General features: G+C 35.2%; 1 protein-coding gene across 1 annotated transcript; it reads right to left on the bottom strand.

The window, feature by feature from the left end:
- Window positions 1–92: 92 nt before the first annotated feature.
- Window positions 93–8,726, bottom strand: LOC132302755 (cytochrome b5). Its single transcript, XM_059799687.1, has 3 exons — window positions 8,467–8,726; window positions 942–1,008; window positions 93–766 (listed from the first exon to the last, which is right to left on the bottom strand). The coding sequence occupies exons 1-3, from the start codon at window positions 8,551–8,553 to the stop codon at window positions 528–530; spliced, it is 393 nt and encodes a 130-aa protein (XP_059655670.1). The 5' UTR covers window positions 8,554–8,726; the 3' UTR covers window positions 93–527.
- Window positions 8,727–13,126: the final 4,400 nt, after the last annotated feature.

The raw sequence follows: 13,126 nt of genomic DNA, 5'->3' as shown, positions 1-13,126 counted from the left end.
ATGAACATTTTAGCCTATGTAATTTTTATGCAGCAACTGAGAAACAAACAGAATAATTGTTGTAACATCCAATGAGAACAAAACCTGAGCAATGAACAAAGGAGGAACAATGAATTGGAGAATCAGAATGATTCAACTTAATTTGATGTCTGTTTATCAACCAAAATATAATTTCTTAGAGACTGCAATATGCACCAACTTAGAAACAATCGAATGCTTCTGATGCATATTTTGATCTACATGATAGACATGCTACAATCAACATCCTCATCAATACGCATACATGAACTTTCAGGCACCATTTATTTCTTCTCCGATTCATCAATCTATAATTTTGTATCACCCAAATCTTTTTCTTCATCATATACGTCCGAATCGATAATAAAATAGGTCCCATCCACCTCCCGAACCCTGCTTTTAAGAGTTCGGAAATAATAATGGACAAATTCTCTCAAATACTATATTTTAATTATTCAAAATTGGTGATAATAGATCTTATAAACTGCCACAATGAAAGTTTAATTCCTTCACTTCCTACGCAAGTACAAGAAGCCAGCAATGACGGAGATGCTAACAATGGCTACGGGAACAGCCCAGTATTGCTTTGTCAGGTCCATGAGAACGTCTGTTTGCTTCTTGGGGGAAATTTCAAGCTCAGGGATGGCTGGGGAAGTCGGGTCAAGCTCCCCAATGCAAAAGGTCTCCATGAGCTCCCTCGCAGTTTTGCTATGCCCAGCATCTTCAAATTCGTCTGTTGCATCCTTCCCTTAAACAAAATTAAAACACCAAGTCATTTCATCGATTTAAATTATCCCGAGATAATTTTTTGTAGTAGGGTTCGGAAAGCCCTTAAAACAGGCATTACTCTTTTCGACTCCACATACTGCATCATAAAATTATTTATAAAAGATTACCCATCAGAAAGCATAAGAAGAAAATACCAGTTACATCAAGGATTACATCATCTCCGCCTGGATGTTCGTCCATATAAGATGACACATCATATACCTGTAATTGTAGGGAGATGAAGCATGTAAAGAAAATACCACAATGAACAGAGGAGGATGAAATAAAAAAAAAAAAAAAAAAAAAAAAAAAGCAAGAACCATAATGAAATCAAAGATAAGATAAGACACTCACCGTTAAGGAGGGGAAAAGTTAATATATGAACTTATCTATTCCCCTAACCAACCATGTCAACACCACTAACCTTATCTATAGCCTGTATACGTAGGATAGTCAATAGTGTGTCCGACATATGATGAAAATATAACACCCTGATTCTCTAAACATCATGATGAAGGGTGCCTCTTCACTAATGCCAAGATTTACCTCAGTTTTGTATGACAGATTGCGTTAAGCTATATTGATGCCATTTCTAGAAAACAGATCTTTCAAAATTTAAGAAAACCGAATCGGAATGGACTAGCCATATTTTATGACAGCCTTGAAAGGTAATGCATCAACAACAGATTATCACCACAAGCACTTTAAAGGCATTCTAATATAATACTGCATCAAACTAAAAGAATATAATTGGTACCTCAAAAATTAATAGCATTTAGAATTATGCTATATGAATTGACTAGGAAGCACGGACACGCCAAAATGGGCGAAGAATCCGTGTCGGGCCGCCCCAACACGTGTCGGACACACCAAAAAACGTACCTGGAATTTTTTATTAATTTTCAGACACTCCGCGGATACGCATCCGACACGCTAGGGGTGCGTGTCCGACACACGTGTTAAAACAAAATTGGGTTAAAGTATAAATATGTGAAATTATTTATCAACTTTTACTCACTTATGTGGTCAGTACATAATAATTTAAAACTCGTAATTAAATGATACTAGTTATTATTCTAATGTCTTGTTTTTTATTTGGTTTTATAACTCTGCAATATTGTTCTTTTATAGTTTATTAATTATGAGTAATGATTTGTATATTTTTTTCATTGTAAGGTTGATGAAAAATAGTAACACTCAGTAATTTTTCAAGTACTACATCATATATATATATATACTATTCGCCATGTCCCCGCCGTGTCCTAATTTTTTTGGATTTGCCGTGTCCGTGTCGTGTTGTATCCGTATCCGTGCTTGTTAGATTCAAGCGAGCACTGAGTTCAGAAGATGCCAGCCAGAGAAGGTAGTCAACATATTTATGATATTGTATTTATAGATGCATTTAGATATTAACAAAATATAATATATTTATTTATATATATATACATACATATAAAACACATATCTTAAAATTATTAGGATAAATAGTTCTCCATGAAAAAGTAAGGAGACATAATGGAAATAAAATACTTGCATTAGATATAAAGGTCTTTTTTTTTTTTTTTTAATAAGTAAAAATGTATTAGAAAGCATTCAAAAGGAGAACGCGTCCCAAGAGCTGTACAAAAACTGAAAACAAAGAGAAAGGGGGAGTCCTATGGACCCAAAGAACCCAAAAAAGTCCACGATTTCATCTAAAGATATACAATTTCTCCCCATAACCCAACTAAAAAGAGAACAAATAATTGAAAACTTCAAACGCCCCAATGGAAAGTTCTTCCCCATCAAAAAGAAATAAAGGTCTATTGACATTTATAGAAGATTTTTTTTTTTTTTTTTTTTTTTTGGGGGGGGGGGGGGGGGGGGGGGGGGTTGGGTTTCACAGAAATCCATGAACTGGTCAGCTTCACTAAGCAACTAAATTATTACCCAAAAATGAAATTTTTTTGTAGTGGTCTATTCGCTATTTCTCCCAGTTGGGACATTTGAGGTTTCAAATCCAAATTGGGATGAACTGCATATGCATGTTAAGAGTAATGCTACAAAAACAGATTGTTTTTGAAGCGACTCCAATGGATACTCGTAGCTTTTAAAAAGGATAGATTCTCTCTCCTAAGTGTTACCTTGGCGACCTTTATAAATGCAAATATACACATGAAGTATGAGCTTTTACCTTGGCGACCTTTCCTTGATTGTCCTTCCCTTCCCCAACTATTATGCTAGAGATGAGCTTCATACCTTCCTATCAATCTATGCCTATATATATCCACCATGGAATAAAATTACAAATAAACAATTTTCATGTAAACCTAAACAGAATTTAAATGTTGAATACTCAATCCAAATCTAGATGATGACCTAGTTACACCTCGATAATCGATGTTCTTTGCCCAAAGTCCTCCTAGGGGCAGCTTCAGTCATGGCAGTAATACTGTTATCGCCACTAGTTTCACATGTTGAGCCCTTACCACTACCCATAGACAATGTCAATGGCTGTAAATTGCTAACATTTTCTTGAAGCTCATTGTTATTGGTAGGAGCGGTGATGCAGAGCAAAAACTAGCCTTCGAAGCTACACCAGACTAGATGGCTACCCCAAGGGCTGCAATCAAAGAAGGATGTCATGGCTGCTGCATTCATGTCTTTGCAAAGATATATTATGTGCATTTTAAAGAGATTGTGTTTTCATAGATATTTGTATTTCCTTAGTGGCTAAGGAAACTTTTCGATGCCTATAAATAGGCCTACATCTAGATTTGGATCGAGTACTGAAGATTTAAACTCTGTTTTAGGTTTACATTAAATTGTTTATTTCTAAATTTTTTTTTTTGTAATTTTGTTCCATGGTGCTTATATATAAGCATAGAGGGACAGGAAGGTATGAAGCTCATCTCTGGGATAATAGTAACAGAAGGGGAGGACAATCAAGGGAAGGTTGTTAAAAAAAAAAGGGAAGGTTGTCACAACTAGGAAAAAGAAAAGAAAAGAAAAAGGGAAGGTTGTTAGGGTAAAAGCTCAAACTTCATGTTATATGCATAAATAAATAAATAAAAACTCTTGTAGCTTTTTAAAAGGATTGACTCTCTCCAAAAAGTATAAATACATAAATAAATGCAAAGGAAGAAAAATAGAAAAGAAAATACCACAATGAACAGTGGATGAAAATAAAAAAAAGAACCACAATGAAATCAAAGCACAACCAGGAAAAAGAAAGGGTAAGACATTCTCCATGAAGAAGGGAGGGGAAAAGTGAATATATGAACTAATCTATTCCCCTCACTAACCATGTCGACACTACATGAACTAGGTAATGTATAGCATGTATCTGTAGGATAGTGCGTCTGACATATGATTCAAATATAACACCCTGATTCTCTAAACATGATGATGGAAGAAGAAGAAAAGGCTTAAATTCAAAAGCAGAAAAGGGCTTCCGACTTCTAAGATAGTTAGAAACCCTTTTTTTCTTTTTCACACCTCATAATTTAAATTCTAATTGAGCATAAAGTCTAACAATATCATCATACAGTAACTAACTATGAAAATATAATGTATGTGCAAGATATGTCTACATACTTATACCCAACTTCTAGACACATGTCACACCCATTCTCTATATCCTAAAGTTTGGGACTAAGGAGGTCCGATACTTAGAGCACATACCTATACCTGATCAGCCATGTCAAATAGTAAAAGAAAAATGATACAAGAGCATATACAATCTTCAGTGTACTGCAAACTGATCCCCTAATAATTGATCCGTGAGAAAAAAGGCAATAGATGGATTACAAATCACCTTTATCAATATATTTGAGCACTAATAACAATTGTTATCCAAATTGGGATCTCTTTCCTTCCAGATTCTTTTGGTAAAAAGGTTTGCAAGTTTAAAATACCAAAGAAAAAATAAAGAGAAGACAATTATAATATTTTATTCGGGAAAATCAGGTTACAAAACAACCAAATATATGAAGGAACGGTGCCTCTTCACTAATGGCAAGATTTGCCTCAGTTTTGTATGGCAGATTGCATTAAGCTATATTGATGCATGTCTACAAAAAAGGTCTTTCAAATTTTAAGCAACTGTCGAAGATGAATGGACTAGCCTAGCCATATATTATAAGAGCCTTGAAAGGAAATGCATCATCAACCGCACATCACCCCAAGAACTTAAAGGCATTCTAATATAATACTGCATCAAACTAAAAGCATGTAACTGGTACCTCAGAAATGTTATAGCGTTTAGAATTATGCTATATGAATTGACAATTCAAGCTAGCACTGAGTTCAAAAGATGCTAGCCAGATACAAGGTCGTCCACATATTTTTTTTTTTTTTTGATAAGTAAAAATATAATAGAAAGCGTTCAAAAGGGCAATGCGTGCCAAAAGCTGTACGAAAATCAGAAACAAGAAACAATGAAAAGACCTATGGTTCCAAAGAACCCATAAAGTCCACCAATTCATCTATGGATGAATAATTTCTCCCCCATCCCCAACAAAAGAGAGAAAAGATAATGGAAAACTTCAACGCCCCAATGGAATATTCCACCCTATCAAAATATCTTCTATTCCGCTCTTTCCAAAGGCTCCACCAAATGCAAATGGGGGTCACCCTCCAAAAAACCCTAACATGCGCCCCCACCCTTTGGCCCCTTCAGATATCCATCAAATCCCTTAAGGTCCGGGGCATGACCCAAGGACACCAAAGAGTCCCAGGATAAGACTCCAACAATCATGGGCCACAGGACAATACAAAAGAAGGTGATCCATGGACTCTCCATCAATCTTGCAAAGGCAACACCGGTTCACAATGATTTGTCTTCTCTTCCTCAAATTGTCGAGGGTCAAAATCTTGCCCCAAGCAGCTGTCCACTCAAAAAAGGCCACCCTAAGAGGCACCTTTGACAACCAAACCGTCTTCCATGGAAAATTGGAGCCGTGAAACCCATAAAAACAGAAAAATAAGGACCGGACCTGAAACGTCCTTTGCGCCGCTGACACCCAAGTCAAGGAGTCCGCAGTAATACTGTCCACCTCCTGTCCATACAAGAGAGCCAACAAACCAGTGACGTCATCCAACTCCCAATCCTGAAAGGAACGCCGAAACCTCACATCCCATGACAACCTGCCACTATCAAGACGATAGCGGTCAGCAACCAAAGCATGTCTGTCAACAACCACCCTGAACAGCCTTGGGAATAAAAGAGACAATGGGCGTTCCTCGCACCAGGAATCCTCCCAAAACCGGACATTCCTACCATCCTGAACTCTGAATCTAATATGTTTAGAGAACTCATCCCACCCTTTCCCGATGGATCTCCACAACCCCACTCCAGCGGCAGATCTAACTGGCCTAGCAAACCAACCTCCTCTTTCCTCTCCAACCTGACAGACAATGACCTTCCTCCATAATCTGTGTCTTTCACTGCCGAACCTCCAAAGCCACTTGCCTAGGAGAGCAGTATTGAAAGGAGCCAATCTCCTAATCCCAAGCCCTCCCAACTGAAAAGGTTTGCAAACCTACTCCCACCGGACAAGATGATACTTTAACTCCTCCCCTCGACCACCCCAAAGAAAATTACGTTGAAGCATCTCAAGGCGTCCCACAATAGAGGGTGGGATCTGGAAGAGCGACAGAAAATACGTTGAGAGACTGGACAGAGAACTCTTCACTAAAGTAACTTTACCACCCTTCGAGAGATACTATTTTTTCCATCCAGCCAACCTTCTCTCAAACCGCTCAATCACCGGGTCCCAACTACCCACCCTCCTGGCCGAGTCACCCAACGGCAAACCCAGGTACGAAATAGGGAAGGATCTTGTCCCGCACCCTAAGACAGCAACAAGAGAATCCACCTCCTGAACCTCCCCCACATATTTATGCTATTGTATTCATAGATGCATTTAGAGATATTAACCAAAAACTCTTCTTAAAATTATTAGGATAAATTAGTTCTCAATGAAAAAGTAAGGAGATATTATGGAAATAAAATACTTGCATTATAAAACCAAGAATGGAACAAGGCACCCCCAAACTATTGCACGATTCCATGAACTGGTCTATGCTCACTGAGCAACTAAATTATTACCCAAGGAAGTTTGAAAAGTTGTATATACCGATGATGCGGCTGAGCATTAGTTTTTTGCGTCGTCTATTCTCTATTTCTCCCATTTGAGGCATTTGAGGTTTCAAATCCAAGTTGGGATGAGCACATGTGTGTTTGTCTTCACTCCTACCCATCAATTATATATATTAATGAAATTAAAAAATTAAATTAATCACAGATAAGGGATCTAATAGGACCAGGTATAACCCCTTAAGATGAAATCTAGGGACAGTATGAAAATAAAAATCCTAGAACCTACAAACGCTATAGGCAGAAAGTATTTTATTTCCATTGTTGCATGGGACCTGTCATGATCTCCAACTGGTAGACTCACTCTCATTAAAACTACTCCAACTAGTTTTTCAATCTACTTCATGCAAAACTTTTATCATTCCAATCTTAGTGTGTAAGAGACTTAAAACCTAAAAGGCCTATATGACATTTTATGTGGAGAGGGATGGATGAGAACACTAAGTATCCTTTGGTGCATGTCGTTAGTGGGCATTGGAAAGTATAGACAATTCAATCTAGCTTTACCTGGTAAGCCAACAAGGAAGAATGTCGACAGCTGATAGCATGAAGAGTGGTGGATACAAGGAGCACGGTCTCTAGGGAGATATGTAGCTCATATGGGGTGGGTTTATTGAGAAGGCATAAGGAGTAGCTGGTGGGAAATTCTCCAGGTATACAGGTTTCGAGGTGTGGAATGCTCAAAATGGTGTACTCTCTTATCAAATTTTCGTTGAATACAAGATAAGTGCCAAAACATGAAATTGCTTGTGAGTTGTGTCATGATTGAGGTCTGTTCTATAATTTTCTCCAATTTTCTGTTCCTTCTTATTCTAGTTCTTTGACATTTCAAAAGATAACAAGAATCCAGAAACTTGTCAGCTTGGAAGGATGATCCCATGACCAAATTCCAGAAAAACACAAGTGCTAGTGCAGAAGGCATACATGTTGGGATTGAAGGTGAAGACCATGTGATAAACTGATAAATGACACTTAAAAGAAAATAAGGTAGCATTGTATTCAGCAGTTCATTTTCAGTTTGTAAACTTTGTGAATCGCAAATTTGAAGTCTGAATATGTTATGAGTTCAAGCAGACACTGGGTAAGCCTATGTTGACCTCAACTGGATTAGACAACACCTTAAATCCCAACACAACTTGAATCAGCTAAGATATCTTCGACTGTTTTCCATGTATCGCCAAAGAAAACAAAATTGAGAACAACCCATCTTCCAAAATGAAAATAGAAACAACAATTGTACAATAAATCTGAGACTTGATGGCAAAAACAGATCTAAAGTAGACCCACAAAGGAAGATTCAACAAAACATAATCTATTACATAAAAAGGCGCGAAACCCATAATAAGACCACTCAAAAACAGAGGAGAAAAATGGAAGTACCAACAAAAATAACACAATCATAAACATAGCAATCAACAGAGAACCAAAATATCTTTACATGTGTATATAATCAGAATAAAACGAATCAAAACAAAATATCCATTATTTGAAAGGGTTAAAAAAAAAAAAAAACAGAAGGGAAGAAGAAGTGTTGTAGAGACCTTGCCATCAATGACGACCCAACAATCGTCCTTGGTGTTGTGTTCGGAAGCTTCTTGCATTGAATATAGCTTCGTTAGTGTGGGCATAGCGGACTGTGTATGTATGTATATATTTGTCGTCGACAACACAAAAAATTGGGGAAATTTTGGGGGACACAGATTTTTCTCTCCTACCCTGCAAAACGGAGCTTGCTCTCTCTCCTCTGTCTCTCTCTCTCTCTATCAGAGCCACTTGTTGACTAGTACCTTTTAACTCATGCTTTCGTTGATTTGAGAGTTCAACCCTAAACAAACGCTTTGTGTGACACAGGTCAGTAATTTTAAATGGGCTGGACTTACCAAAAAATATTAATGGGCTGGGCCTACTAGCAAATATATAATCCTCCATATTTCTTGAGAAAAAAAAAAAATGAAAATGTATTTAGGACCTTTTTTTTTTTTTCTATTTTTTATGAAATGTTAAATAATTTTTTTTTTTTTAAAGGAAAAAGGACAATTACACTTTAGTCCCAATTGTTTTATCCTCCATTTTATGTTTGGTTTGCCGCAATGAGCATTTCACCCAAAAAAAAAATTTGAAATGACCATTTATCTTCAAGAATTAAAGAACCAACATTTTATTAAGAAAGTATTACATAATCTCGGGCCGATACGTAAATAAAAAATTAATACAAAGTTGACACCGCATACTTGTGTGTCGGTTAGAGGCGAAGTCAGGAATTTAAATCAGAGGGGGCACAATTTAAAAAAAAAAAATTCAACTAACATTGTTATAACATGCAAAAAGAAGAATTTTAAGAAGAAAAAAGGAAAGAAATTTGAGATATATTTAAATGGAAAAAAATTTGAGTATGATTCAAAAAGGAAAATTTGACTCTTTTTAAAAAAAATTTAAAGAACAAAAGAAAGAAAAAGTTAAGATAATTTTAGAAATTAAAAATTTAAGGGGAGGCATGATATATAATTTTTTATATATACTAAAAAAAATTACAAATTAACTATATATATTTTATTCGGCGGGCCAAGTAGGAGGGCACGTGCCCCTTAGGCATTAATTGGCTCTGTCCCTTGTGTCTATTAGTAATTGACCTAGGATCAATGGTTTTGAGTCCATGTAATAATTTCTTCATTTTATTTCATTAGAGAAATAAAATAATACATATTAAAAGCCCTCACCAAACATGTACACAAATACATATACATATATCATGTATAACGTTAATAAATCAAATACGTTAAATAATACTTCGTATATCTTATACGTTAAATAGATTATATATTATAAATTAATTATATAACATAATTTGTACGTATAGTCAAATATAAATATTAGCATACAATATTATAAAATACCTATTATATAATAATTCATTAATATTACATAACCAAAGCAAAGATTTAAAGAGTTACAAATATGTACTTGATCTTTTTAATAGAACAAAGAACATGAATCAAACTATAAGGCAATAGTCTATAGGTTTTTTTATTTTATTTTAAATCAAATCTTACAATATAAATATTATTCAGAATATGAGTCAAAAACGGAACTTCAAAAATTTACTTTCTAAATTTCTCAGCTCGCCCGAGGCCAATAGCCTATAGGGTTGTTTAATGAACTGATGAGTGAGATATGGTGTATGTGTATAGGCTTGTGGTCCTGATATAGACTAATGAAAGCTAATGTACAAATCTTTAATTGGAGTTTCTATTTACAGTCCATCAATTAGCATGGTCCAGGTTGAGCCAACCTAGGCCTAATTACAGTCTTTAATGCCCTACCCTACCTATGCTCTAACATTAATGCTGCCGATTAGTAGGCTTGCACTATGCCCTTGGGGCTAACCAACCGTCTTGTGACAATTTGGTTCAGTCTATTTAGCACTTCTTTAGAGAGCTCATCAACTAATGCATGTGCAGGTTTGTTTATGTCACGAAATGCCTTATTGCTCGTTTTTGTACTCTTCATGTTTTCAATGACTTGACCTTTGTGAGTTCGTACACACTCTCTCATATTCAATTCCAATTAAAAATTTGACTTTAATATTATTTATCATGAATAGCTCCCTATGTAACGTGGAATACGAACACACCAATTCATTTGGAACCCTGCAAATGTACTTTTTTTCTTATTTAAAGATCGACTATTTGTCTCTATGTTTTTAGGTCGAGAATTATTAAAGATGAAAAGATGTCAATGGGTTCTTACTTCACAAACAAATCCCAATACATCTATATATAAACGCTTGCTTATCAAGAATACGCCAAAAAAAACATTTCGAATTGTTAATTAATTGTAAAGATAGTTTAGATATTGATATGTTGAAACGTCAAATTTTTAAAAAATAGGATAAACATAGATACGCCAAGGCGAACCACTTAAGGTGTAGGGGGCACTTGCCCCTTGAGTTGGTTCCTTCCCTTATATATGTATCATTGGGTATGTCTATGTAGTTATGACAAATCATATGGGAGGTCCGTATAATTTACCCTAAAAGTATTATTTTTACTTTTTGTTGAAGTGTTAAAATCATTTAAAAAAAAATCTTCATCTACTTTCAAAATTGTGCATAAAATCCTTAGTAGAGTTAAAAAAATCTCTTAAACTAACAAAAATTATCAAGTTACTCTAAACCAGTGACCTTCCCGTTAAATGGGTTGTGAAATGTCAAATTTGACCTTTTTATTTAACATTAAATTAAAAGTTATAATTATTATTTAAAATTACAAAAATACCCCTATTTTCTTCCCCCTCTTTACCCATTCTCTAAAACTTTTACCTCTCTCTCTTTAAAACTTTGACCTGTCAGGGTATATTTATAATTTTAAAATAAAAATTATAACTCTTAATTTAATAATAAATGGCAAAGTCAAATTTTACATTTCACAATTTATTTAATCAGTTGATCACGAGTTTTGGGATAACTTAATAACTTTTGTTACTTTAAGAGTTTTTTAAACTCTACTCAGGACTTTATGCACAATTTTAAAAGTAGGCTGGTTTTATAAATTTAACCCTTTTTTGTTAAAAGGTTGTTTTGGAATCTTGTGGTGGGTCATTTGGAAGAAAAATTATAGGTCTTGTTTTTTTAATTTTTAGTTAAAATGGGCTTCTTTTAGAATATTGTTGGGTCAATTTTTAAACTTTGCAAGAGTACAGTGGGAAAAAGAGGGGGCTCTTTTATAATTATGTAAATCTTGCATACAGAAATAAAATAATTACAAGAGAGTGAAGGCAGCTGCCCCACTGGACCTTGTTAAATAATTGACATGTGGCGTGTTCTTAAAGATTTATGTCTCACAATTAAACACGCATCAATTGAAAACTATAACGTGTATTTTAAATCATGCCGTTTCAAATATTTTAAATTATTGAGAGACTTGTAAATCATCTAAAATTTAAGACATTTAAATTAAAAGATCATGATCTCGAAGGAAAAAAATTACAATAGTTAAAAATAAGCTTGTTATTGTGTTTTATAGAATTTAACAATCCTCGTCATATTCAAATATAATATTATCTATTTTTGGTTCTTTCAGACCAGAAATTTTTCAAGAGGTCACCCATTGATAATACTCCAAAAGTAAGTAGGCTTAACTTTGAAATTCTGATGGGTTCATGGCCATCACGGTTTTAAAACACGTTTTGTCATGGAATGGCGTTGGATGTTACATATAGCAATTTTCCTTCCTTAGACGATGTGGGATCGTGAAACTCTGTAACCTGCTAGTGTGATAGTTTATCCAGTGTCTCACACCTAGGGATGGCAACGAGGCAGGTTTGGAGCGGGTTTCCCTAAATCTCGCCCCGCCCCTCCCCTTTTAATTTTTGTCAAGTCCATATCCGCCCCGAGACTCGGGACGGTTTAGATTTTCATGTCCAGTCCCACCCCGTTGGGAAATACTATGCCCCATGCCCGTTCCGCTAACAAATTTTTTTCTCCCACGTTTTGGAACTTAAAGCTCGTGCTATTTAAATGTGGAAAGCCTGTGAATGGCACAACATAAATGAAATTATGTATCCCAACAAAAATAAAAAAATAATATGCACATAACATAATTCAGAGAACATAATAAACAAAAATAAAAATTTAATACAACCAAATCACAAAAAGTTCTAAGTTTCAATTTCCACCATAACCAAAACAAAAACAAATTTAATACCAAGTTTACATCCCAAATTAGGATGTAAGAGATGAGCAACTCGGTAAGCCGCTAAAATAAGTTATTAATATTATATATATATATATATATATATAATATAGTTATATACTTAGCGGGGTGGGGTGGGGCGGGGCGGGGCGGGGCCCTTAGGATATGTGTACTAAATCTTTACCCACCCCGTGACCCATAACGGGTACAAAATTTGTGTTCATGCCTGCCTCAACGGTACAAAAAGTGTTCCCATATCCATTATTAATGGGCGCGGGACGGGGTGGAGCCCGGCTGGGCGGTAAAAATTGACATCCCTACTCACACCCGCCCACAGAGTCGTCACATAGAAACTTTTATAAAATATAATTTGATAAAATATTTTTTTTTGGAAAACTGTTTTTTGAAAATAAAATCAGAAAAACACTTTTCGAATAACTAGCAAGAGAGATTTCTTTTTTTTTTTTTTTTTTTTTTTTTTTCCGGTAATTAAAGTACCAGTACCAAGAGT

Source organism: Cornus florida, unplaced genomic scaffold (assembly GCF_030987335.1).
Source record: "Cornus florida cultivar Cherokee Brave unplaced genomic scaffold, ASM3098733v1 CherokeeBrave_3.0.0_Hap2_Chr04, whole genome shotgun sequence".
Lineage (NCBI taxonomy): Eukaryota > Viridiplantae > Streptophyta > Magnoliopsida > Cornales > Cornaceae > Cornus > Cornus florida.
Note: the sequence above shows the minus strand (reverse complement) of the source record. Positions and strands in the feature narration are given on the sequence as shown.

Bases quoted from the DNA above. Each gene is read 5' to 3' on its own strand.
- LOC132302755 (XM_059799687.1), bottom strand. From the start codon at position 8,553: ATGCCCACACTAACGAAGCTATATTCAATGCAAGAAGCTTCCGAACAC. The intron at 1,009-8,466 runs GTCTCTACAACA...CTACAATTACAG, and splicing joins GGGTCGTCATTGATGGCAAG to GTATATGATGTGTCATCTTA. The intron at 767-941 runs GTATTTTCTTCT...ATTTTGTTTAAG, and splicing joins TGTAATCCTTGATGTAACTG to GGAAGGATGCAACAGACGAA.